Genomic DNA, 26563 nt, shown 5'->3' with positions numbered 1-26563 from the left:
ATTTAGTCGTGGCCTTGCTTTTTGTATTGTACTGTAAAAGGACAATGAGTGATGGGCAACTTTCCAAATTCTAATGGGATCAGTTCTGCTCAGGAAGTGCACTCTCATGTTATAGTTTATTGCTGAGTAAGTAAATTGGAAGTAGTTTTTCAGCAGCAGAGTTTATGTGGAGCTTTATAATCAGATTTTACAGATTATAATTGAAATGCCATGTCACTTTGTAATGTATCTCCCATTCTGATTCAGAGTTTAGGCTAAATATCTTGACTTTGGAAGATTTGGTGCCAACTGTAGAACAGAAAATGAACAAAGAAGCACCAGCTGTGAAGGTAACTTGTTTGTCCAAGTTGAGGTTGTTCCATTTGAATATGCTATGAATTTTGCAGCACTGCATATTGTTCTATCCTTGAATAGGTAGGCTTCCAATAAAAAGGTATTTTAGAGCTTTCTCACAATGTACTTTAACTAAATGTGGCCTCATCAACCATAGTGAGGTCAGCACCCAGGATATATATATAAACCTGGTTGCTTTGCTTAGAGTGGATATGAGGAAGTGGTAAATAGAAATTACGATTGTTGATGTGGTGTAGTGGACTGACGCATACTGCGATATGTAAAGAATCATACAATAATGCAGTACAAGAGACCTCCTTCGAGCAGAAGATTTGAATGGAACTGTTTTTGTAAGGTGTGTTCAGGAGGGTTTCCTAACTCTGTACGTTGACAGGCCGACGAGGGGAGAGGCCATTCTAGACTGCCCCGGCTCGTTTCCGAGCATTATCAGATCTTGTGGTGGGAGAGCATTTTGGTGATAGTGACCACAACTGCCTCACATTCTATATAGCTATGGTGAAGGAGAGGATTAGGCAAAATGGGAGGATATTTAATTGGGGAAGAGGACACTATAATGCGATTAGACATGAGTTAGGAAACATGGATTGGGAGCAATTGTTCCATGGTAAAGGCACTGTAGACATGTGGAGACTGTTTAAGGAACAGTTGTTGCAAGCGATGAATAAATATGTCCCTCTGAGACAGAAAAGAAGTGTTAAAATAAAGGAACCTTGGATGACTAGAGCGGTGGAGCTTCTCGTCAAAAGGAAAAAGGTAGCTTACGTGAGGTGGACGAAGCTAGGGTCAAGCTCAGCTCTACAGGATTACAGGCAGGCGAGGAAGGAGTTTAAAAATGGTCTGAGGAGAGCCAGGAGGGGGCACGAGAAAGGCTTGGCAGAACGGATTAGGGAGAACACAGACATTTTACACTTATGTGAGGAATAAGAGAATGGTCAAAGAAAGAGTAGGGCTGATCAGGGATAGCATAGGGAATTTGTGTGTGGAGTCTGAGGAGGTCGGGGAAGCCCTAAATGAGTTTTTTGCTTCTGTGTTTACGAAAGAAACAAACTTTGTAATGAATGAAACCTTTGAAGAGCAGGTGTGCATGCTGAAATGGATAGAGATAGAGGAAGCTGATGTGCTGAAAATTTTGTCAAACATTAAGATTGACAAGTCGCCAGGCCCGGACCAGATTTGTCCTCGGCTGCTTTGGGAAACGAGAAATGCAATTGCTTTACCACTTGCGAAGATCTTTTCATCCTACTCTCCACTGGAGTTGTACCTGAGGACTGGAGAGAGGCAAATGTAATTCCTCTCTTCAAGAAAAGAAATAGGGAAATCCCCCACAATTACAGACCAGGAAGTCTCACGTCTGTCGTCTGCAAGGTGTTAGAAAGGATTCTGAAGGATAGGATTTATGACCATCTGGAAGAGCATGGCTTGATTAAATGCAGTCAACACGGCTTTGTGAGGGGCAGTCATGCCTCAAAACCTTATCAAGTTCTTTGAGGATGTGACCAGAAAAGTTGATAAGCGTCGAGCTGTGGATGTGGTGTATATGGACTTCAGCAAGGCACTTGATAAGGTTCCTCATGGTAGGCTCATTCAGAAGGTCAGGAGGAGTGGGATTCAGGGGAACATAGCTGTCTGGATACAGAATCGGCTGGCCAATAGAAGACAGCGAGTGGTAGTAGAAGGAAAATATTCTGCCTGAAAGTCTGTGCTCTGTCCTTGGGCCTCTATTGTTTGTAATTTTTATTAATGACTTGGATGAGGGGATTGAAGGATGGGTCAGCAAGTTTGCAGATGACACAAAGGTTGGAGGTGTCGTTGACAGTATAGAGGGCTGTTGTAGGCTGCAGCGGGACATTGACAGGATGCAGAGATGGGCTGAGAGGTGGCAGGTGGAGTTCAACCTAGATAAATGCGAGGTGATGCATTTTGAAAGGTCGAATTTGAAAGCTGAGTACAGGATTAAGGATAGGATTCTTGTTGTGGTTCTGTTCGCCGAGCTGGGAGCTTTTGTTGCAAACGTTTCGTCCCCTTTCATCGACCACAACAAGCATCCGAGCTACAAATCTTCTCACAAACTTTGATAGGATTCTTGGCAGTGTGGAGGAACAGAGGGATCTTGGTACATAGATCCCTTAAAATGGCCCCCCAAGTGGACAGGGTTGTTAAGAAAGCATATGGTGTTTTGGCTTTCATTAACAGGGTGATTGAGTTTAAGAGTCATGAGATCTTGTTGCAGCTTTATAAAACTTTGGTTAGACCGCACTTGGAATACTGTATCCAGTTCTGGTCGCCCTATTATAAGAAAGATATGGATGCTTTGGAGAGGGTTCAGAGGAGCTTTACCAGGATGCTGCCTGGACTGTGGAGGGCTTATCTTATGAGGAGAGGTTGACTGAACTCTGACTTCTTTCATTGGGGAAAAGGAGGAGAAGAGGGGACCTAATTGAGGGATACAAGATAATGATAGATAGAATCGATAGCCAGAGACTATTTCCCAGGGCAGAAATGGCTAATACGAGGGGTCATAGTTTTAAGCTGGTTGGAGGAAAGTACAGATGGGAGGTCAGAGGCGGGTACTTTACAGTTGTGAGAGCATGGAATGTGTTGCCAGCAGCAGTTGTGGCGGCAGGGTCATTGGAAACATTTAAGAGATTACTGGACATGCATATGGTCACAGAAATTTGAGGGTGCATACATAAGGATCAGTGGCCGGCACAACATCGTGGGCTGAAGGGCCTGTTCTGAGCTGTACTGTTCTATGTTCTAGGAGACCATTTAGTCCCTGAAGGAGGTAGTACTCCCCTGCTCCAGTAATCTTGCAGTTTATTTGCTACAATTAACCTGTCAGCTATCTCAGGAATGTGGTTGATTGACTACTCCCTTTTAGGCTCAGAACCTATTTGCCTGCATTGTAGAAATTCAGTAATTCTCCTGCTCCATTGGCATGAAAGCGAGCGTGTAAAAGGTTCATGGGAGTAAACTGAATCTCCCATGTTAGTTTTATGCTAGCAACTCTGGTCAGTCTTTGATTGTATATTTTGTTTGTATGGCAAGCTGCTAATGTCAATCAAGAGTTCTGTGCTCAGGACAAAAAAATCCGTACTGGAGGTCTGGTTAATTATTTGTTTTGAATTCCCCTAAACTCCCCTTTCCTAATCCAGGGTCACTTACTTTAGTTGTAATGTTCCCTGAGATCAGCTGACAACACATGTTGGTAATCATAACCAGTAACTCCTTGATCTACATGGGTCACTGCACTTAGCTATCAAGTTTTTAAGAGGCTGAAATATAATTATTAAACCAAGGAAGTGGAGCAATGTACCTTTTTAAATTGCTTGTTATTTACTTGTGTTTGGTGTACACAATGTTTTTCAAGATTCAGTCTGTTGATAACTTGCTTTTTTTCAAAGAATGAAGCAAACCAATCCTCTGATGTTCAGAGCATACAGTCGACTTTTTGCACCACTGGGCTTCATGTGGCAGATGAACTAGTCAGTCCAGATGCTCAACCTAGCACACTTTCAAGAGAGAAGGATGAGAGTGAACTTGAAAGTGATATAATGACAGAAAGTGCTATAATTGGAAGTGAAATCACTGAACAGTTGAATGGGAGTCCTTTATCAAGGAAGGAAAAAAACTTTCCAGAGAACCTACACGAACAATTAAAAACAGATGATGAGAGCACTCTGTGTTCTGAATACTCGGAGGACTTTGAAAATTCAGATTATGAAGTTGCCTCAGTAAACAAGGACCAGAGCGAATCATGTGCTGAGAAGTCATCTAAAGAGGAGTTAAAGACAGATTACTCAGATAACAGTACTTCCCATTCAACCTCTTCAACTCCAACTCCAGATCAGTTGAAGTCAGCAGCAAGCTCTGAATCTCTCTATTCATTGGAAAAGGAGCAAGTGATAGGTCTGACTAAAGTGGCTGTAAAAGATACAGCAATACAGACCCAGCCATCTGGCATGGCCTACACTTGGTCCAGAGGTAAATTTGTGAATTTTAATATTTACTTATAAATCTGTTCTCTCTCACTCACTCCTTCCTCCCTTATTTATTTTCTCTCACTGAAGAAGTTGGGCAGACAGGGATGTCTGTTCATGATTCTGGATCGTTATCTGCCTGTGTCCCATCCAGTCGTCAATCTTGTGTAACTTCAGATTTGGAGTCAAAGTTTCAGCACCAGTGTTTTACCAATTGGCGATTGGGCTGTCTAAAAACGTCCTACTCTCTGTAGTCTGCTGATTTTGTTACTTGCAGTTCCAACCAGTCTTGGGTTTAGAAACATTACCTGGAGTAGAGCATAACATTTTATTCCCTCCCTCCATGACTTTCCTCAGGATCACATATTTTGGCTGGTAGTTGAATGTCCATGGAGGTTACATGGATTGTAAGGGGTGTAGAACTCTGCATTAATGTAAAGTTGCAACATGACTATGGGACCGACTCATTGTACCAACTAGTACTTTCCTTCCATGTTTGTAATCTTCCAATTAAGTTTTCATCTCAACAAAATTGCTGAAGTGTCCCCAATACCTGGAAGACCTTACAGCCTTTAGTGAGCACAGAGGCCCTTTGAAGGAAGACACTTTCCCATCCCAAACTCAACTGATCATCAGCCTGTCCAGTGAAACTAAATTAGACATTTGGCATCTCTCTCTGCTCCTGCAGCTAAAAGCCCTGTGACTGCAAGAGGAGGTCCCTAAATGGCCATGAATTGGACAATGGGCAGGCTGGTCTTCCAACACCCCGTGTGCACCTGATGCAATTGGATTGGGTGGAGGGGGCATGAAGGTGCTAGGAACAGCCCCCTTAGCCTGATGCCCAATTTTAAGGCTCATTCATGAAGTGATTCATAAATATAAAAAAAATCCTTACCAATGGCATGACAATCTACAATAACTTAGCAAGTGAAATAATGGAATCAGCATTCCAGCCTAGGTCAGAATTCTATACGGATGAACATTTCTCATCCTTGGCTTATTATCTTCTTCATTCATTTGTTGGGAGTTGGTCACGTGGGGTGGCACAGTGGTTAGCACTGTTGTTTCACAGCATTAGGGAACCAGATTTGATTGCAGCCTAAGATGGCTGTCTGTGTGAAGTTTGCACATTCTCCCTGTGAATGCATGGGTTTCTGCTGGATGCTTTGGTTTCCTCCCACAGTCCAAATATATGCAAGTTAAGTGGATTGGCTATTTTACATTGGCCTGTTGTGTCCAAGGATGTGCAGACTAGGTGGATCAGTTATGGTGAATGTGTGATCACGAGGATAGGGTGGAATGCTCTTCAGAGGGTTGATGTAGACTTCAGTGAGCTGAATGGCCTCTTCCTGCATTATAGAGATTCTTTGATTCTACAAAGTTCTTGTTTCAGACCTTTATTATTGCACTTAGGTAGTTTATTGACAACTTGTGCTTGGAACGGACCAATGACAATAATACAGCATGTGTTGAATGCAACTGTAGTTTAAATTATTGACTGTATAACTAAGCAATCAGCATTCCCATTTCTTTTCATAGATGAAGGTGTCGCAGTCCTTGGAGCATCTCTTGGAGCTGCATATGTGGATCCCACCCCTATTGCTAGTCATGTTATTAGCCCTGATGCAATGGAAGGTAAACATTTGGCATTTGTTTAACATCATTGTGATAAATTTGTTAAAGTGCATTATCGAGTAGATCTATCTTGGAATGATTTGGAGGTGCCAATGTTGGACTGGGGTGTACAAAGTTAAAAATCACACAACACCAAGTTATATTCCAACAGGTTTATTTGGGAGCACTAGCTTTTGGAGCGCTGCTCCTTTATCAGGTGGTTGCAGAGTATAAGATTGTAAGGCACAGAATTTATAGCAAAAGTTTACAGTTTGATGTAACTGAAATTATATATTGAAAAAGACCTGGATTGTTTGTTCAGTCTCATCTTTTAGAATGACCATATTAGTTTCAGTTCTTTCATATTGTAAATCCTAGAACTTTTTTTTTAAAGTTACATTCTCAAGTGAACTTTAACAATAGGTACCATGTTAGCCCAGATAATGCATTGAAGGTGCAAGGCTGTCTGTGTCCCAATATTCAGACTGATTCTATTTCTAAAAATGGGATTTACAGAATCTTACATGGATTCATGTAGCTTTTGAGCAAAATAAAATATAATTCTGCATGTACAAATTCACCCCGCAAATTTTTATATATATATATGTGTGTGTGTGTGTGTGTGTGTGTGTGTGTGTGTGTGTGTGTGTGTGTGCGCGAGAGTGGGGGCAGGAAAGGTGCCTGTCAGAGGGTGTGAGTGTAAAGGGGTATAAGTCTGCTTAGAGGGTGCGTGTGTGGTTGAGAGTGGGGGAGTATATGTGTGGGGATATGAGAGAGAGCTTGTGTATGAGAGAGGGAGTGGGAATGCAGTGCTGAGGGAAGCAGCATTTTTGAATTTACTGCACAATGAGCAACAAATTCCAGTTTGGAATCTGAGGACATTGAAACTGAAGGAAAACAGCAGGCTCCGTACTGAAATCCAGTATGGATGACTGGGGATGGAATAAATTGTTATGCAGGCACATATAAAGGTTTCATAGAAAATTAAGGGACAAAACTTGAGTAACTTTCATGTCAAATAGAATTAATATTGCAAAAACATTGAATTAATTTTAAATCTGTACTCAGTAAATTGTTAACTTAAAACAAATATAATGAAGCTGAAACAAGGGTTAGGATTACATGCAGACCAGACTGCTCTGGGGCATAGTCCAGAAATGTGGTAGTTTAGGTCTAATTCCATTTTCAACAGCAATTCATACAGAGCTAGATTTTAATATGTATTGACGTCGTTCTGATATTTAGTTTTTTTTTAATTATTCACTCGTTGAACGTGGATGTCACTGAATTGCCAGGATTTACTTCCTGCCCCTCGAAACCCTTGAAAGGTGATAGTGAGCTGTCTTCAACCACTGCAGCCCATGTGCTTTAGGTTGACTAGAATGGGAGGGATTCTCAATTTAAAGCTCTTGGGACAATTAACTATGATTGTTTAATAAAGAAGTCACATGAAAGGCCAAAAACACTCAAAGAAAGTAAAGGAATTGCATTTTAGAGTGTCCAACCAATACTTTAAGGTGCTTTACATAACATTAATTACTTCAAAATTGCAGAAACTGTTTGTATATAAGTGAATTTAAAAGCAATCCCCCAAGCCACAGACAGTAATAACTGTTATTAGTGATATTCGGTGACTCTACAAAGGCTGTCGTACTCTTCAAAACCTGCAAACATATTAAAGAACTTAATCAAATGTGACTTTACACCATTAATGAGAAGTCTATAGTTTAGAGTTTTGGTTCTGACTATTTGGTTAGCATACAATTGAAGATCTATTGTATTAAATCGAATGATTGAAAGTCTCTGAAACCTTTCTAATACTTCAGCCATGGCACAGTTTTGCTGGATGGTGTATTAAATAAAATGGGAGAAGAATAGTTTGGTTGATAAAGTTGAGATATGAATCTGAAAATCTGAAGTTCTGCTCTTGACTCATTAGGAGCAGCTGTTAGTGGTCTCCATGGCTAATTACTGGTACTTTGATTTTAGTCAATCAATCGTACTACAAGTGGGGAACCCGATCCTCTGATCTGCACTCCTGCACTCAAGCAAGACTTAGCGCTGGGAACAGAGTTTCACAATTTCAGCCTGTCTTATTAAAGAAACATGATGAAATTTCTGCATTGATCAGATCCAGAGCACTCCTGACCTCAGCCTGCCACTGGATATAGGGGTGGGGCAAAGAAGATGATCATTGGAAGCTTCAGTCCTACCATCTTGTGTCAAATAACCACAGAGTTCTATGAAAAAAGTACAATAAAATTAACTGAAATAACGCCTCTGCTGAGGTGAGTGTCATGATTGGCAATCTTCTAGTTGCAGTACAGTATGCTACTGATTTCTTCTTCTTTTCCAATCCACAGCATTGACTGCATATAGTCCTGCTAGCTTTGCTCTGAATGATATGCTGAAACAGCAGCTCACTCTAATTCAACAGTTTGTGCAAGTCAGTCGGCATCTCTACTTATCTGTTGTGGCCTCAATAGAAAAGGACAACTACCATTACACAACTTTGGACGAAACAAAAGAGGTAACTAAACAGTCAATTCTTTTGTACATGTTAGGACTTTACAGTAACCCTCGTCCCCATCAGTGCTGCTTGGCTGCCTGCCTGCTTTAAAAACAGAGCAATGTGTAGTCTTTCAAGTTGATAAGCCCAGCTTATGCAACAGTACAGACAGGGACATCGTGTCAGCATTTCTCCTCATTGCTGCACTGAAACTGACGGAAACTTTTGGAGTCTGTTTACGTGCAGGAAGATACTGCCTCATTCCCAGATGGTGCACAGTTGATGCATCCCATATCTGCGATTGATGGGGAATTAATTAAATTGAAGCATGGAAAACTTATAACACAGAAAGAGATCATCACCAATGATATCTGCACAACAATAAGATAAAACAAAAATTTAGAAATCTAGCCACACGTTCTAATTCCTCCTTCCAGCATCTGATCCATAGGCTTCAAGTTAGAGGTTTCTACCTTCACCCTCAGCTTCCTCTGTTGTAAAGCAAATTTCCAATCTTACCACACAACTACAGTTTAAAGTGCATTTTTATAAAACTCCCCTGTACTCTGTCCAGATGAAATCTCATCCTTCTTGTAATGACCAAAACTGTGTTCCAGCTGTAGCCTAACCAGTGTTACATTTAGTTCTGGAATTGCTTCCCTACTTAACCTTGTCCATTTTTAAACCCTTTCTTTGTTGTGGTTCTGTTCGCCAAGCTGGAAGTTTTTGTTGCAAACGTTTCGTCCCCTAGCTAGGCGACATCATCAGTGCTTTGGAGCCTCCTGCGAAGCGCTTCTTTGATGTTTCTTCCGGTATTTATAGTGGTCCGTCCTTGCCGCTTCCGGGTGTCAGTTTCAGCTGTCCGCTGTAGTGGTTGGTATATTGGGTCCAGGTCGATGTGTTTGTTGATGGAGTTTGTGGATGAATGCCATGCCTCTAGGAATTCCCTGGCTGTTCTCTGTCTGGCTTGCCCTATGATAGTAGTGTTTTCCCAGTCGAATTCATGTTGCTTGTTGTCTGCGTGTGTGGCTACTAGGGATAGCTGGTCGTGTCGTTTCGTGGCTAGTTGATGTTCATGTATGCGGATTGTTAGCTGTCTTCCTGTTTGTCCTATATAGTGTTTTGTGCAGTCCTTGCATGGTATTTTGTAAACTACATTAGTTTTGCTCATGTTGGGTATCGGGTCCTTTGTTCTAGTGAGTTGTTGTCTGAGCGTGGCTGTTGGTTTGTGTGCCGTTATGAGTCCTAAGGGTCGCAGTAGTCTGGCTGTCAGTTCTGAAACGCTCCTGATGTATGGTAGTGTGGCATGTCCTCGTTCCGTGGTCTGTCTCTTAGGCATCTGTTGATAAAGTTGCGCGGGTATCCGTTTTTGGCGAATACCTTGTATAGGTGTTCCTCTCCCTCTTTTTGCAGTTCTGGTGTACTGCAGTGTGTTGTGGCCCTTTTGAATAGTGTCCTGATGCAGCTTCGTTTGTGTGTGTTGGGGTGGTTACTTTCATAGTTTGGGACTTGGTCTGTGTGTGTTGTTTTCCTGTATACCCTTGTGGTGAATTCCGGGTGAACTGACACCCGGAAGTGGCAAGGACAGACCACTATAAATACCGGAAGAAACATCAAAGAAGCGCTTTGCAGGAGGCTCCAAAGCACTGATGATGTTGCCTAACCAGGGGACGAAACGTTTGCAACAAAAACTTCCAGCTCGGCGAACAGAACCACAACAACGAGCACCCGAGCTACAAATCTTCGCACAAACCTTAAACCCTTTCTTTACCACATTATCTATCTGCCCTGACACCTTCAAGAACTTGTAGACACAAAATGCAAGCTCTCCCATTACTTCTTGCCTTGCCAATATTCTCCTGTTTTATTGTGTCCTGTCCCTTGCTTTGTTTGCTCTCCCCAAATGCATTATCTCGGACTTCTCCAGATTAATTTCCATTTGCCACTTTTCCACCCAATCAACCAAACTATTGATATAATCTTGTAGTTGATAAATGCCCTTTTTTTTATTAACTCCAAAGTCAAATTTTTTAGTATTTGCAAATTTCCCAGTCATGCCTCCCATATGTAAGTTAAAATCATTAATGCATATAAAATATAAGGACACAACATTGAGCTCAATACTGAAGTAATGAGAAATTGCATTCAATTTGCTGTTAAATCTAACTGTGAGATTTCTTAAAGTTGCATCTTGTCAGTTAACGTAACACTCCTGTTTAAAAAGGGAGTAAGGCAGAAGACAGAAAATTACAAACCAATCAGCCGAACGTCTGGTGTGGATAAGATCCAGGAATCCATCGTGAAGGATGAGATTTCTGAATACTTGGAATTGTACAGTAAAATAGGGCAGAGTCAGTATGCTTTCATCAAGGGGAGGTCTGCCTGACAAATCTACTAGAATTCTTTGAGGAAGCAGAGCCAATAGATGTTATCTACCTGAACTTCACGAAGAACTTTGACAAGGTGTGACATAGACTACTGAGAAAGATAAAGGCCTGTGGTGTTAGAGGCATGGTACTAGCATGGGACAAGTGGTGTTCCGCAAGGCTCGGCATTGGGACCACGACTTTTCACTTTATACATTAATGATCGAGATGATGGAACTGAGGGCATTCTGGCTACGTTTGCAGATGATACAAAGATAGGTAGAAGGTCAGGTAGCATTGTGGAGGCAAGGAGGCTACAGAGGATTTGGACAGGCTAGGAGAGTGGGCAAAGAGGTGGCCGATGGAATACAACATAGGAAAGTGTGAGGAGGAATAGAGGCACGGACTATTTTCTAAAAGGGGAGAAAATTCAGAAGTCTGAAGTGCAAGAGAGAGATCATCAGCCATGATATCTGCACAAAAATAAAGATAAAATAAAAATTTAGAAATCTAGCCATAAGTTCTAATTCCACCTTCCAGCATCTGGTCCACAGGCTTCAAGTTAGAGGTTTCTACCTTCACCCTCAGCCTCCTCTGTTCCAAAGAAAACAATCCTAACCTTTCCAATTTTACTCCCAGGTTCTGGTCCAGGATGCTCTCAAGGTAAACTTGCAGGTTGAGTCAGTAGTAGGGAAGACAAATGCAATGATGGCATTTATTTTGAGAAGACTTAACAAAGAAACAGGGATTTACTTCTGAGACTCCATAAGGCTTTGGACAGGCCACTTTTGGAATATTGTGCACAGTTTTGGGTCCAATACCTCAGGAAGGATGCACTGGCCCTGGAGAGTGTTCAGAGGAAGTTCACAAGAATGGTCCCAGAAATGAACAGTTTAACATATGAGGGACGTTTTGAGGATTCTGGGTTTATACTTAATGGGGTTTAGTGATGAAACTTACAGAATACTGAATGGCCTGGGTAGACCAGATGTTGGGAAGATGTTTCCATTGGTAGGAGAGACTAGGACCTGAGGGCACAGCCTTAGAGTAAAGGGAAGACCATTTAGAACAGAAATAAGGAGATACTTTCTTCAGCCAGAGAGTGGTGAATCTGTGGAATTCACTGCCACAGAAGGCTGTGAAGACCAGGTCATTTAGTATATTTAAGACAAATAGATAGGTTCTTGGTTGTAAAGGGGATCAAGGGTGATGTGGAGAAAGTGGGAGAATGGAGTAGAGAAACTTATCAACCACGATTGAATGGTGGAGCAGACTCGATGGGCTGAATATGTCTTATGGTCTTGTTGAATGGGGTGCAATTAAGCTTGTATTGGCTAACTAACTTTGCATTAATGAGTAAACGCCCTTGCTTCCAGTAGCAGTACTTATGTACAAAGACAAAAATTGCCAGGCAAACTCACGAAGTCTGGCAGCAACAGAGTTCTGAAGAAGTGTCATCAGACCCGAAACATTAACTCTACTTTCTGTCCACAGATGCGACCAGACCTACTGAGTTTTCTCAGCAATTTCTGTTTGAGTTCCAGCATCTGTAGTTCTTTGTGACTTTTTTTTGTGCAGTATTCATTTATTTGTGGAATATAGGTTTCTCTGTTCTGATATATTTTTAAGTTGGTGAGTTTTTATTTTCACTTTTACTGTAAATTGATATCATTTATTTTATGTCTGAAAGTTGAAAATTAAAATTTGCAGTTATTTTAACTTGTTTTGCTGGCAAGCACACATCCTTTGAACAAATTGGCTGCTTTTCTTATTTCTGAGTCTAAATAAAGGGAATTACGAGGGTGTGAGGTGCAAGTTAGCAATGATAGATTGGGGCTCCTTACTAAAAGTAGGTAGGCTAATACTTAAGGAACATATGCATATATTACAATAACTATTCGTTCCTATTAGGTACAAGAAGAAAACAGGAAATGTGGCTCAGTTGTAGCTTATCAAAGAAACGAAGGATTGTATTAGATCCAAGGAGAAATTGCCAGAACAATCATCATTTAGAATTTAGCAGAAGAGGGGAAAAAGTTGCTTAATAGGTGTAAAATAGAGTATGAGAGTTAAACTTGCAAGGGACATAATAGGTGACTGTAAAAGATTTTATAAATTTATGAGAAGATGATGAAAATCACAACAGCAGGTTATAGTCCAACAGGTTTGATTGGAAGCACTAGCTTTTGGAGTGCCACTCCTTCATCAGGTGGTTAATGAGTGGAACTCCAAAAGCTAGTGCTTCCAGTTAAACCTGTTGGACTATAACCTGGTGTTGTATGATTTCTAACTTTATACATCTCAGTCCAACACCGGCATCTCCAAATCATGAAAAGATGATGATTAGTGAAGACAAATGTAGGTCCTTCACAATCAGAAATGAGGAAATTATAATCGGAACAAAAAAAATTTTAAAAAACTAAATACGTATTCTCTTCACAAAAGGAGATGAAGTTAAATTCCCAGCAATGTTAGGGTCTAATTGAAGAAAGTCAGTATTAGTTTAAAAAAAATGCCAGAGAACTTATTGGGATTAAAGGCTGACAAATATTCAGGCCTGATTATCTGCCCCCCAGAATGCTAAAGGAAGTGGCCTTGGAAATATTGGATACATTGGTGATTATCTTCCAAAATACTATCAATTCTGGATCAGTTTTTACAGGTTGGAATAGGGCAAATATAACCCCGCTCTATTTTTAAAAAAAAGGCAGAGGGAAAAAGAAGAGGATTACAGACCAATTAGCCTAACATTAGTTGTAGGGAAAATGGTACAGTCTATTATAAAGGATGTGGTAACACTTGAAAAGCATTAATGGGATTGGTGCTTGGGCCCCAGCTATTCACAATATATATCGATGACCTGGATGAGAGAATCAAATGCAATATTTGCAGGTTTCCTAATAACGCAGAACTAGGTGGGATTGAGAGTTGTGAGGATACAAGGACGCCTTAGGGCCATCTAGACAGATCGAGTGTGTGGGCATACACATGGCTGATGCAGTACAACATAGATGATCTGAAGTTATACACTTAGTGTGAAAAACAGAAAGGCAGAATATTATTGAAATGATAACCTACTGGGAACATGTGGATGTAAAAAGAGATCTGGGTGTCCTTGTACATCAGCTTGTGAAAATAAACAGGCAGGTGCAGCAATCATTTGGTACCTGAGCCTTTATTGCAAAAGGGTTTGAGTTCAGAAGTAGGGATGTATTACTGCAGTTATGCCTGTCTTGGTAAGACCCCATGTGGAGTTTTGTGTGCAATTTCGTTGCCTCTACCCAAGTGAGGGAGTGTAGTGAAGGTTCACTAGGCTTGACAGGATGACAGGACTGTCTTGTATGAGAGTCACAGAGATGTACAGCATGGAAACAGACCCTTCGGTCCAACTTGTCCATGCAAACCAGATATCCCAACCCAATCTAGTCCTATCTGCCAGCACCTGGCCCATATCCCTCCAAACCCTTCCTATTCATATACCCAACCAAATGCCTCTTAAATGTTGCAATTGTATCAGCCTCCACCACTTCCTCTGGCAGCTCATTCCATACACGTACCACCCTCTGAAAAGGTTGCCCCCGAGGTCTCTTTTATATCCTTCCCCTCTCATCCTATGCCCTCGATGCCCCAACCCCAGGGAAAAGACTTGGTCTATTTATCTTATCCATGCCCCTCATGATTTTGTAAACCTCTATAAGGTCACCCCTCAGCCTCCGACACTCCAGGGAGAACAGCCCCAGCCTGTTCAGCCCCTCCCTGTAGCTCAAATCCTCCAACCCTGGCAACATCCTTTTAAATCTTTTCTGAACCCTTTCAAGTTTCACAACATCTTTCCGATAGGAAGGAGACCAGAATTGCACACAATATTCCAACAGTGGCCTAACCAACGTCCTGTACAGCCACCCAACTCCTGCATGATCTCGCAACTCCTGTACTCAATACTCTGACCAATAAAGGAAAGCATACCAAATGCCTTCTTCACTATCCTATCTACCTGCGACTCCACTTTCAAGGAGCTATGAACCTGCACTCCAAGGTCTCTTTGTTCAGCATCACTCCCGAGGACCTTATCATTAAGTGTATAAGTCCTGCTAAGATTTGCTTTCCCAAAAAGCAGCACCTCGCATTTATCGGAATTAAACTCCATCTGCCACTTCTCAGCCCATTGGCCCATCTGGTCCAGATCCTGTTGTAATCGGAAGTAACCCTCTTCGCTGTCCACTACACCTCCAATTTTGGTGTCATAGAACATTACAGCACAGAACAGGCTCTTTGGTCCATGATGTTGTGCCGAACATTTGTCCTAGCTTAAGCACCTATTTATGTACATATCCAATTGCCGCTTAAAGGTCACCAATGATTCTGACTCTGCCACTCCCACAGGCAGCGCATTCCATGCCGCCACCATGGTAAAGAACCTACTCCTGACATCCCCCCATACCTTCCACCCCTCACCTTAAATTTATGCCCCCTTGTAACACTCTGTTGTACCTGGGGAAAAAGTCTCTGACTGTCTACTCTATCTATTCCCCTGATCATCTTATAAACCTCTATCAAATCACCCCTCGTCCTTCGCCGTTCCAATGAGAAACGGCCTAGCACACTCAACCTATCCTCGTACGACCTATTCTTCATCCAGGCAACAGCCTGGTAAATCTCCTCTGCACCCTCTGCAAAGCTTCCACATCTTTCCTAAAGTGAGGCACACAGTACTCCAAATGTGTCCTTACCAAGGTCCTATAGAGCTGCAATATCACCTCACGACTCTTTAATTCAATCCCTCTGCTAATGAACGCTAATACACCATAGGCCGCCTTACAAGCTCTATCCACCTGAGAGGCAACTTTCAAAGAGCTATGAACATAGACCCCAAGATCCCTCTACTCCTCCACCTTACTAAGAACCCTACCGTTAACCCTGTATTCCGCATTCTTATTTGTCCTTCCAAAATGGACAACCTCACACTTGACAGGGTTGAATTCCATCTGCCACCCCTCAGCCCAGTTCTGCATCATATCTAAGTCCCTTTGCAGCTGACAACAGCCACAACTCCACCTATCTTCGTATCCACAACTCCACCTATCTTCGTATCGTCTGCAAATTTACTGACCCACCCTTCGACTCCCTCTTCCAAGTCATTAATAAAAATTACAAACAGCAGAGGACCCAGAACTGATCCCTGCTGAACTCCACTCGTAACTGGGCTGCAGGCTGAATATTTACCATCAACCACCACTCTCTGACTTCAACCGGTTAGCCAGTTCTCTATCCAACTGGCCAAATTTCCCACTATTCCATGCCTCCTGACTTTCCGCATAAGCCTACAATGGGGAACCTTATCAAATGCCTTACTAAAATCCATGTACACTACATCCACTGCTCTACCCTCCTCCACATGCTTGGTCACCTCCTCAAAGAATTCAATAAGACTTGTAAGGCAAGACCTACCCCTCTCAAATCCCTGCTGGCTGTCCCTAATCAAGCAGTGTCTTTCCAGATACTCATAAATCCTAGCCCTCAGTACCCTTTCCATTACTTTGCCTACCACCGAAGTAAGACTAACTGGCCTGTAATTCCCGGGGTTATCTCTATTCCCTTTTTTGAACAGGGGCACAACATTTGCCACTCTCTAGTCCCCTGGTACCACCCTTGTTGACAGTGAAGACGAAAAGATAATTGCCAACGGCTCTGCAATTTCCTCTCTTGCTTCCCACATAATCCTAGGATATATCCCGTCCGGCCTGGGGGACTTGTCTATCCTCAAGTTTTTCAAAATGCCCAACACATCTTCCTTCCTAACAAGTATCTCCTCTACCTTACCAGTCCGTTTCATACTCTCCTCTTCAACAATACGGTCCCTCTCATTTGTAAATACTGAAGAAAAGTACTCATTCAAGACCTCTCCTATCTCTTCCGACTCAATACACAGTCTCCCACTACTGTCCTTGATCGGACCTACCTTCATTCTCATCATTCTCATGTTTCTCACATACGCATAAAAGGCCTTGGGGTTATCCTTGATCCTACCCACCAAAGGTTTTTCATGCCCTTTCTTAGCTCTTCTATACCCTTTCTTCAGCTCCCTCCTGGCTATCCTGTATCCCTCCAACGCTCTGTCTGAACCTTGTTTCCTCAACCTTATGTAAGCCTCCTTCTTCTTCCTCACAAGACATTCAACCTCTCTCGTCAACCAAGGTTCCCTCACACGACCATCTCTTTCCTGTCTGACAGGTACATACATATCAAGGACATGTTGTATCTGTTCCTTGGAAAAAGTTCCATATTTCAATGACCTCCTTCCCTGACAGCCTATGCTCCCAACTTATGGTCCTCCGATCCTGTCTTTCAGCATCGTATTTACCCTTCCCCCAAGTGTAAAACATACCCTGTTGCACGCACCTATCTCTCTCCATAACAGAAAGTCACAGAATTGTGGTCACCATCACCAAAATGCTCACCCACCAACAAGCCCATCACTTGTCCCAGTTCGTTACCGAGCACCAAATCCAATATGGCCTCCCCTCTGGTCGGACAATCTACATACTGAGATAGAAAAGCTTCCTAGACACACTGCACAAACGCTGCCACTCCATTCTACTTGATCTAAAGAGCTTCCAGTCAATATTTGGGAAGTTGAAATCGCCCATGACTACTACCCTGTGGTTTCTGCACCTATCCAAAATCTGTTTCCCAATCTGTTTCTCCACATCTCTGCTGCTATTGGGGGGCCTATAGTAAACACCCAACAAGGTGACTGCACCTTTCCTATTTCTGACTTCAGCCCATACTACCTCCAAAGGCAGATCCCCCTCAAACTGCCTTTCTGCAGCCGCTATACCATTTCTAATTAGCAATGCCACACCCCCTCCTTTTTTACCACCCTCCCTAATCTTACTGAAACATCTGTAACCAGGAACCTCGAACAACCATTCCTGTCCCTCTTCTATCCACGTTTCCGTGATGGCCACAACATCGTAGTCCCAAGTACCAATCCACGCCTTAAGTTCACCCACCCTATTTCTGATACTTCTTGCGTTGAAGTATACACACTTGAGCCCATCTCTGTGTCCGCAAGTATTCCCTGTCAGTGCTATCTTCTCCACAGCCTCCCTACATTCTTGGACATCCTGAAAAACAGCTAACCTTCTTGCTGGGCTACAAGTCCGGATCCCATCCCCCTGCCAAATTAGTTTAAACACCCCCCCCCCCCCCCCCCCCGAAGAGTGCTAGCAAACCTACCTCCAAGGATACTGGTGCCCTTCTGGTTCAGGTGCAACCCGTCCTGCTTGTACAGGTCCCACCTTCCCCAGTATGCAGTCCAATTGTCCAAATACCTGAAGCCCTCCCTCCTACACCATCCTTGCAGCCATGTGTTCAACTGCACTCTCTCCCTATTCCTTGCCTCACTGTCACGTGGCACCGGCAACAACCCAGAGATGACAACTCTGTCCATCCTAGCTTTCAGCTTCCAGCCTAACTCCCTGAGCTCCTGAATGACCTCCCCACCTCTCTTCCTACCTATGTCGTTGGTGCCAATGTGCACCACGACGTCTGGCTGCACACCCTCCCCCTTAAGGATTCTGAAGACACGATCTGAGACGTCTCGGACCCTGGCACCCAGGACGCAACAGACCATCAGAGAGTCTCGCCCATGTCCACAGAACCACCTGTCTGTCCCTCTAACTATAGAGTCTCCTATAACTAACGCTCTCCCTGTCCCTTCTGAGCCGGATATCGTGCCAGAGACCCAGTCACTGCAGCTTACCCCACTAGGCTGTCATCTGCAAACTTACTAACTTTACCTCTTATGCTCGCATCCAAATCATTTATGTAAATGACAAAAAGTAGACAGCCCAGCACCGATCCTTGTGGCACTCCACTGGTCTCAGGCCTCCAGTCTGAAAAACAGCCCTCCACCACCGCCCTCTGTCTTCTATCTTTGAGCCAGTTCTGTATCCAAATGGCTAGTTCTCCTGTATTCCATGAGATCTAACCTTGCTAATCAGTCTCCCATGGAGAACCTTGTCAAACGCCTTACTGAAGTCCATATAGATCACAAGTATTGCTCTGCCCTCTATCATGTTTGTTACTTCTTCAAAAAACCTCAATCAAGTTTGTGAGACATGATTTCCCACGCACAAAGCCATGTTGACTATCCCTAATCAGTCCTTGCCTTTTCAAATAAAAAGTACATCCTGTCCCTCAGAATTCCCTCCAACAATTTGCCAACCACTGAGGTCAGGCTCACTGGCTTGTCTTCATCGCCCTTCTTAAACAGTGGCACCACGTTTGCCAACCTCCAGTCTTCCAGCACCTCACATGTGACAATCGATGAGTCACATATCTCAGCAAGAGGCCCAGCAATCACTTCTCTAGCTTCCCACAGAGTTCTCATGTACACCTGAGCTGGTCCTGGGGATTATCCACCTTTGCTGAAAATGTGTTGCTGGTTAAAGCGCAGCAGGTCAGGCAGCATCCAAGGAACAGGAAATTCGACGTTTCGGGCAAAAGCCCTTCATCAGGAATGAGGAAAGTGTGTAGAGACTCACTGAAATTTCCTGTTCCTTGGATGCTGCCTGACCTGCTGCGCTTTAACTAGCAACACATTTTCAGCTCTGATCTCCAGCATCTGCAGTCCTCACTTTTTACTCGAAGATATTAACCTACTGCGAATCCTCTTGCAAGGATGCCTTCCTTGAAGAAGCTCTCTTCCTCCCTCTACAAGGATTTCAGTGAGTCTCTACACACTTTCTTCATTCCTGATGAAGGGCTTTTGCCCGAAACGTCGAATTTCCTGTTCCTTGGATGCTGCCTGACCTGCTGCGCTTTAACCAGCAACACATTTTCAGCTCTGATCTCCAGCATCTGCAGACCTCACTTTTTACTCGATTATCTACCTTTAACCGTTTCCAGCACTTCCTCCTCTGTAATGTGGACATTTTGCCAGATGTCACCATCTATTTCCCTACAGTCTATATCTTCTATATTCTTTTCCACAGTAAATACTGATGCAAAATATTAATATAGTATCTCCCTCATTTTCTATGGCTCCACATAAAGGCCGCCTTGCTGATCTTTGCGAGGCCCTATTCTCTCCATAGTTACCCTTTTGTCCTTAATATATTTGTAAAAACCCTTTGGATTCTCCTTAATTCTATTTGCCAAAGCTATCTCCTGTCCCCTTATGCCGTCCTGATTTCCCTCTTAAGTATACTCCTACTTCCTTTATACTCTAAGGATTCAGTGGATCTATCCTGTCTATACCTGACATATGCTTCCTTCTTTTTCTTAACCAAACCCTCAATTTCTTTAGTCATCCAGCATTCCCTATACCTACTAGCCTTCCCTTTCACCCTGATAGGAATATACTTTCTCTGGATTTTTGTTATCTCATTTCTGAAGGCTTTCCAATTTCTAGCTGTCCCTTTACCTGTGAACATCTGCCTCCAATCAGCTTTCGAAAGTTCTTGCCTAATACTGTCAAAATTGGCCTCCTTCCAATTTAGAACGATAAATTTTAGATCTGGTCTATCCTTTTCCATCACTATTTTAAAACTAATAGAATTATGATCGCTGGCCCCAAAGTGCTCCCCCACTGACATCTCAGTCACCTGCCCTGCCTTATTTTCCAAGAGTAGGTCAAGTTTTGCACCTTCTCTAGTAGGTACATCCACATACTGAATCAGAAAATTGTCTTGTATGCACTTAAGAAATTCCTCTCCATCTAAACCTTTAACACTATGGTAGTCCCAGTTGATGTTTGGAAAGTTAAAATCCCCGACCATAACTTCCTTATTATTCTTACAGGTAGCTGAGCTCCTTCCAAGTTTGTTTCTCAATTTCCCTCTTGATTATTAGGGGGTCTATAATACAATCCTGATAAGGTGATCATCCTTTCTTATTTCTCAGTTCCACCCAAATAACTTCCCTGGATGTATTTCTGGGAATATCCTCCCTCAGCACAGCTGTAATGTTATCCCTTATCAAAAATGCCACTCCCCCTCCTCTCTTGCCTCCCTTTCTATCCTTCCTGTAGCATTTGTATCCTGGAACATTAAGCTGCCAGTCCTGCCCATCCCAGAGCCATGTTTCTGTAATTGCTATGATATCCCAATCCCATGTTCCTAACCATGCCCTGAGTTCATCTGCCTTCTCTGTTAGGCCTCTTGCATTGAAATAAATGCAGTTTAATTTATTAGTCCTACCTTGTCCCTGCCTGTTCTGACTGTTTGACTCACTTCTGTTCTCAATTTACCAGTCTCAGATTGATCTCTTTCCTCACTATTTCCCTGGGTCCCACCCACCCGCCCCCCAACCTTACTAGTTTAAATCCTCCCAAGCAATTCTAGCAAATTTCCCTGCCAGTATATTAGTCCCCTTCCAATTTAGGTGCAATCTGTCCTTGTACAGGTCACTTCTACCCCAAAAATGATCCAAAAATGTGAATCCTTCTCCCATACACCAGCTCCTCAGCCATGCAATCATCTGCTCTATCCTCCTAATCCTGCCCTCAATAGCTCGTAGCACTGGGAGTAATCCAGATATTACTACCCTTGAGGTCCTCCTTTTTAAATTTCTGCTTAACTCTCTGTAATCTCTCTTCAGAATCTCAACCTTTGGTTCCAATGATATAGGAAGGGAAACGTGGACAATGACCTTTTGCTGGCCCCTCTCCCCGTGAGAACATTCTGCACCATCTCTGAGACATCATTGATCCTGGCACCAGGGAAACAACACACCATTCTGCTTTTTCTCTGCTGGCCACAGAAACATCTGTCTGTACCTCTGACTACAGAATCCCCTAACACAATTGATCTCTTGGAAGCCGATGTACAGAATCCCTTAACACAATTGATCTCTTGGAAGCTGACGTACTCTTTGTTGCATTAGAGCCAGTCTCAATACCAGAAACTTGGCTGTTCGTGCTACGTTCCCCTGAGAATCCATCACCCCCTACATTTTCCAAAACAGCATACCTGTTTGAAATGGGTATATCCACAAAAGGCTGCACTAGCTGTCTACCTCTCTTACCCATCTATGTGACTGTAACTGAGACTTTCCCCCTTCCTATAACTGCCATCCATCACATACTGTTGCTCTTGCAAATTCCTCATCGCTTCTATCTGTCTCTCCAACTGATCCACTCGATCTGATAAGATTCGCATCCAACAGCATTTATGGCAGATATAATCCGCAGTAACCCTTAAACTCCCACATCTGACAAGAAGTACATATCACTGCAAAGGCCATTTTTGCTCCTTCACAATCTACAGACCCAGAAAATAACACCGTCTTATTCCTCTACAAAACACTGCACCAGGTTAAATTAATAGCTATGACTTATATTTTAAGTTTGATAAAGAGACTTATCTCCAAAAATATATAATCAAGAAAGAACCCACTGTACTCACTAATACAGCCTTTCTCTCGGATAGACCTAAAACAACAATTAACTTATCTGATTCTGTGCTGTGAACTTCGCCCAAACCGGTTCCTCCAAGATTAGTTGTGAAATTCACTGTTTGTTAATTTTCTCAGATGCACTACGATGTCCAGCGACGCATGAATTCAAAAACAGCAACGGCAGTGACTGCAGGTTCTCTCTCTCTCTCTCTCTCTCTCCCTCCTGCACTGTCCTCACCATGTTCTTCTCCCTTTTTAAAACTGCTGTTGTTTTGACTTTTCTTTCCAAAGTTCCAAAACAATGCAACAGTATTGCTGTTCCTGGAATTCGAGGAAATCACCTCCAACACCTAAAATACCTCAACAAAAAAGGAGCCAGAAATTTTTCCCATCCTCCATCTTGGATTACCCAGAGAACTTCTCTTAGAGGTGTACAGCACAGAAACAGGCCCTTCGGTCCAACTCATCCATGCCGACCAGATATCCTAACATAATCTAGTCCCACTTGCCAGCACCCGGCCCATATCCAAACTCTTCCTATTCATATACCCATCCAGATGCCTTTTAAATGTTGCAATTGTACCAGCCTCCACCACTTCCTCTGGCAGTTCATTCCATACATGTACCACCCACTGTGTGAAAACGTTGCCCCTTAGGTCTCTTTTATAACTCTCCCCCCCCCCCCACCCTAAATCTATGCCCTCTAGTTCTGGACTCCCCACCCCAAGGAAAAGAATTTGTCTGTTTATCTTATCCAAGCCCCTAATGATCTTCTAAACCTCTATCAGGTCACTCCTCAGCCTCCGACACTCCAGGGAAAACAGCCCCAGCCTAAATGGAAACATTGTTTTGACTGTCTGTATTCATTAGAGTTTAGAAAACTGAGAGGGGATTTGATTGAAAAATATAGAATTCTAACATGGCATTTATTGCCTATCCCTAATTGTCCAGAGGGTAGTTAAGAGTCAACCAGATTGCTGTGGGTCTGGAGTCGCATGTAGACCAGTCCAGGTAAGGATGGCAATTTCGTTCCCTAAAGGATATTAGTGAACCTGATGGGCTTTTCCCAACAATCGACAATGGATTCATGGTCATCATTAGACTCTTACTTCCATCTGCTGTGGTGGAATTAGAATCCAGGTCCCTGGAACATTACCTAGGTCTCTGGATTAACAGTCTAGCAATAAAACCACTAAACCATTGCCTCCACAAACAATGGTAACTGCTTAAATGTTAAAGGCATCAAGGTATGTGAACAGGGATCAGGAGTATGGCATGAAATAGAGCATCAGCCATGATCAAATTGAATGGTGGAGCAGGCTGTAAGGGCCGAATGGCCTACCCCTGTTCCTAACCTCTGTGTTCCAATACTGTTGCTTCATATAAAGGTATGTCCTTGACTTGGTACCAGATTTAAACTGGAAAAGAAATCAATACCACAGGAATCCCTTGATTTTTGTGTCCATTGCGGTCGGGCCAAGGTCAGTGCTTTGCAGGAGACTGGAACAATGATGTGCATTTGTCAGGTGCTTCCAACATAAAAAGGCACTTAAGAATAACAATCAAAATAAAGGAGATATTAGAGAGAAGATTTCAGAGGTGTAGCTTTAAAAAGGGTAGGAAATAAAGAGGAGATTGGAGGAAGATGCAAGGAAGAACGATCCAAATTGTGGGATTAGCAATTGATTCCAAGACTAGTTTATAAATCAGTGAGATGGCTAGCGTATGGAGAGTTGCAGGAAGACTGAAAGAAAGACTTGCATTTTTGTTGCAACATTTATTATCTCGGAACTTCCCAAAGCATTTTACAGCTAATAAAATACTTCCACAGTGTAGTTAGCCTCTGCTGGTGTTCGGAAATGTGAAAGCTAATTTCAATAGATGGCAAATAGGAATTACCGAGGATAAACAATCACAAGGACATCAGGGAGAACATCCTGGCAATTTTTCAAACCAGCTACATGAAATCTTTTACAGACCAGAGAAGATAGACAGAGCCACTATTAAAAGTCTCATCAGAAAAACAGCACCTGCACAACAGTGTACCACAAAGTACTCCACTGAAATGTCAGCCTAGGTTTTGTGTTCAAGTCTCTGGAATGGCACTTGAACCCACAGGCCTTTAGCTTAGGGATGTGAGTGTTAACGACTTAAAGGATTGAGTGTAACCAATAAATGTTTTTGTACATTTACACTCATTATTTTGGACAGTAACCAATTGTCACATATATGCCACTTTAATCTGTTGTAATCTTTTCTTGTCTAGTTTATCAGACGTCATAGGTCGCCACCACTTACCTTGGATGAGGCCTTGGAAGAGGTACAGCAGGAAATGAAGCAATATCACTGTTAATGATGACTAACAAGAGTGAGAAATAAATACTACAATGTTAGTAATGGAGAGAAAGAGCAACTCCTGCAACTGGCACTCCTATCCAATGTCACCTGTAAATTATTTAATATTCTAATGCTCACTTATGCACACAGCTTTTCAAACTGATTCTGTGCATTTAGAAGTGGTTTAATTCTGCAATTAACATACCACTTGTTGCAACAAAGCAGGTATGGATGAGAAATATAAATAATCTTTCTTTGTACAAATGGACCCTATTATCCCTTCTTAACTCCAACATTGAGTAGAATCCGTTGAAGTTTCAGTATTTTTCTATCAGCAATATTTATATGCTTTATGCAGCTTCTCTACAAAATTGTTTCATGTTGTAACAAGTATGTATGAATTGGTTACTTAAAATCTATTAATGAATGTCTCAAAGTATTTCACAACCATTTAATTCCTTTGAAATGTAGCCACCTTTGTGAATGTGGTACCCATTTTGCACAAGATTCCATGCCCCCCCCCCAAATGACATAACCAACTTATTTCTTTGTGATACTGGTTGAATGAGGAACTTCAGGTAGGAGATCCACTGTTTATGTCATTCATATGCACTCACCTGAACAGGCATCCAGGGCCTCAGGTTTGAAATTTTGTCTGACACTTATATTGCTGTGTAGAGCAATCCTTCAGTATTATATGTGTTAACCTAGGTGATATGTAGACTGGGGCGACAAACCACATTCATCTTTCTTAGGAGAGAGCACCACTGTCTGCGCTTACATTTGAAGTTCTACATCCAATTTCCTGTTTTGTCAATAGGAGTCCTGAATTTGTGAAGTTAGCAGCAACATCACTGGATACCTATAAAGCTGAGTATTTTTAAATAAAACTTCCTTGTTTGAAATTCCTCTTCATATCAGGCCATTTTACATTCTGAGTAACAATAAACGCTAAGAATTGTTTTGCTTCTTGAACTAATGATGCCTGGAGAGGTCAAAAATGTTTAAAAAGAAATTTGAACATCCAGTAAATCGTTGAATGAACGATGGAAAAATTCACATTTTAAAACATTTACAATAACAGACAGACTAAAAGCGCTATTGACCAAACATACTTCATACTGGCAACTTGTGGTTTACTACAGAATAGAATGTTTATAACCGATACAGCACACTTCACAGGTTTACACTGTCTTGTAGAGTTGTCATTTAAATTTTTGTTTCCTCTCTGGAAACAGTCCAAAATGATTTATTACTCCAGAGAGTTTACTTTGGAACTCTCCTTTCTCAAGCTGTTAACCTCTAACCCCAGAACTGTAAATCATGGTGAGGGGATTACTGGAGATCGTCCCTTTAGCATAAGCTAGGCACACATTCTAGAATTTGGCCTTTTCAATCTGAGCACAGACTTCCACTTGCATTTTGGGGATCCCATACTTTTCAGCATGCTGGAGACTCCCAGTCTATTACCTAATAGCACAGAGGTTATTGCTATTGTCTCCAAGTATACCTTGTACTTTCTCCCAGTAAAGCAATGTTTAATTTCTCACAATCAAACCACTCAGGCTTGCATGTTGGCTTCAAAGCATGTTTTTACCATAAATTAAAGACATAATCACAAACCAGAACAATCTTTTAAACTTCATTATTGTAACAGACATCTTGCTACAGGTCTAACAGAAGCTATGTTGGCAAATGATATTACTGAATCTGTGAAAATGCCCCAGTACCACAAGGTAATTCAAAAGCAAAGAAGTGTGGATATTTGAAATATGAAATAAAAGGAAAGGAAAATTCTGGTTGTATTCAGCTGGCCGCATTTGCACCTATGGAGAAAGAAGCAGAGTTGATTTTCAGGGCAGTGATGTTTGTCAAAACTGGAAAACATTGGATGTGGAACAAGTTGTAAGAAATTATTGAGGCATAGAAAGGGAAGAGGGGAGGAAAAGGTCTGTGATAAAATGATTAAGATAGGAGTAATGATGGTACAAGGCCAAAGG

The 26563-nt window shown here is 42.2% G+C and overlaps 1 protein-coding gene across 4 annotated transcripts in view; it reads left to right on the top strand.

The window, feature by feature from the left end:
* The window catches only part of c28h19orf44 (chromosome 28 C19orf44 homolog), a 36919-nt gene extending 11422 nt beyond the window's left edge, over positions 1-25497 (top strand). For 3 of the 4 annotated variants that reach the window (XM_060846134.1, XM_060846132.1, XM_060846133.1), the window contains exons 5-9: positions 247-329; positions 3759-4338; positions 5874-5969; positions 8312-8478; positions 24493-25497. In XM_060846134.1, coding sequence (XP_060702117.1) covers positions 247-329; positions 3759-4338; positions 5874-5969; positions 8312-8478; positions 24493-24579 — 1013 coding nt within the window. In that variant the 3' untranslated portion in view covers positions 24580-25497. Of the gene's footprint in view, positions 1-246; positions 330-3758; positions 4339-5873; positions 5970-7937; positions 8276-8311; positions 8479-24492 lie in introns of those variants that run through there. The other variant, XM_060846136.1, reaches the window with a different exon arrangement.
* The last annotated feature ends 1066 nt before the right edge of the window (positions 25498-26563 follow it).

The sequence above is a fragment of the Hemiscyllium ocellatum genome, chromosome 28 (genome assembly GCF_020745735.1).
Source record: "Hemiscyllium ocellatum isolate sHemOce1 chromosome 28, sHemOce1.pat.X.cur, whole genome shotgun sequence".
NCBI lineage: Eukaryota > Metazoa > Chordata > Chondrichthyes > Orectolobiformes > Hemiscylliidae > Hemiscyllium > Hemiscyllium ocellatum.
This window is presented reverse-complemented; position numbering and strand designations above follow the sequence as displayed.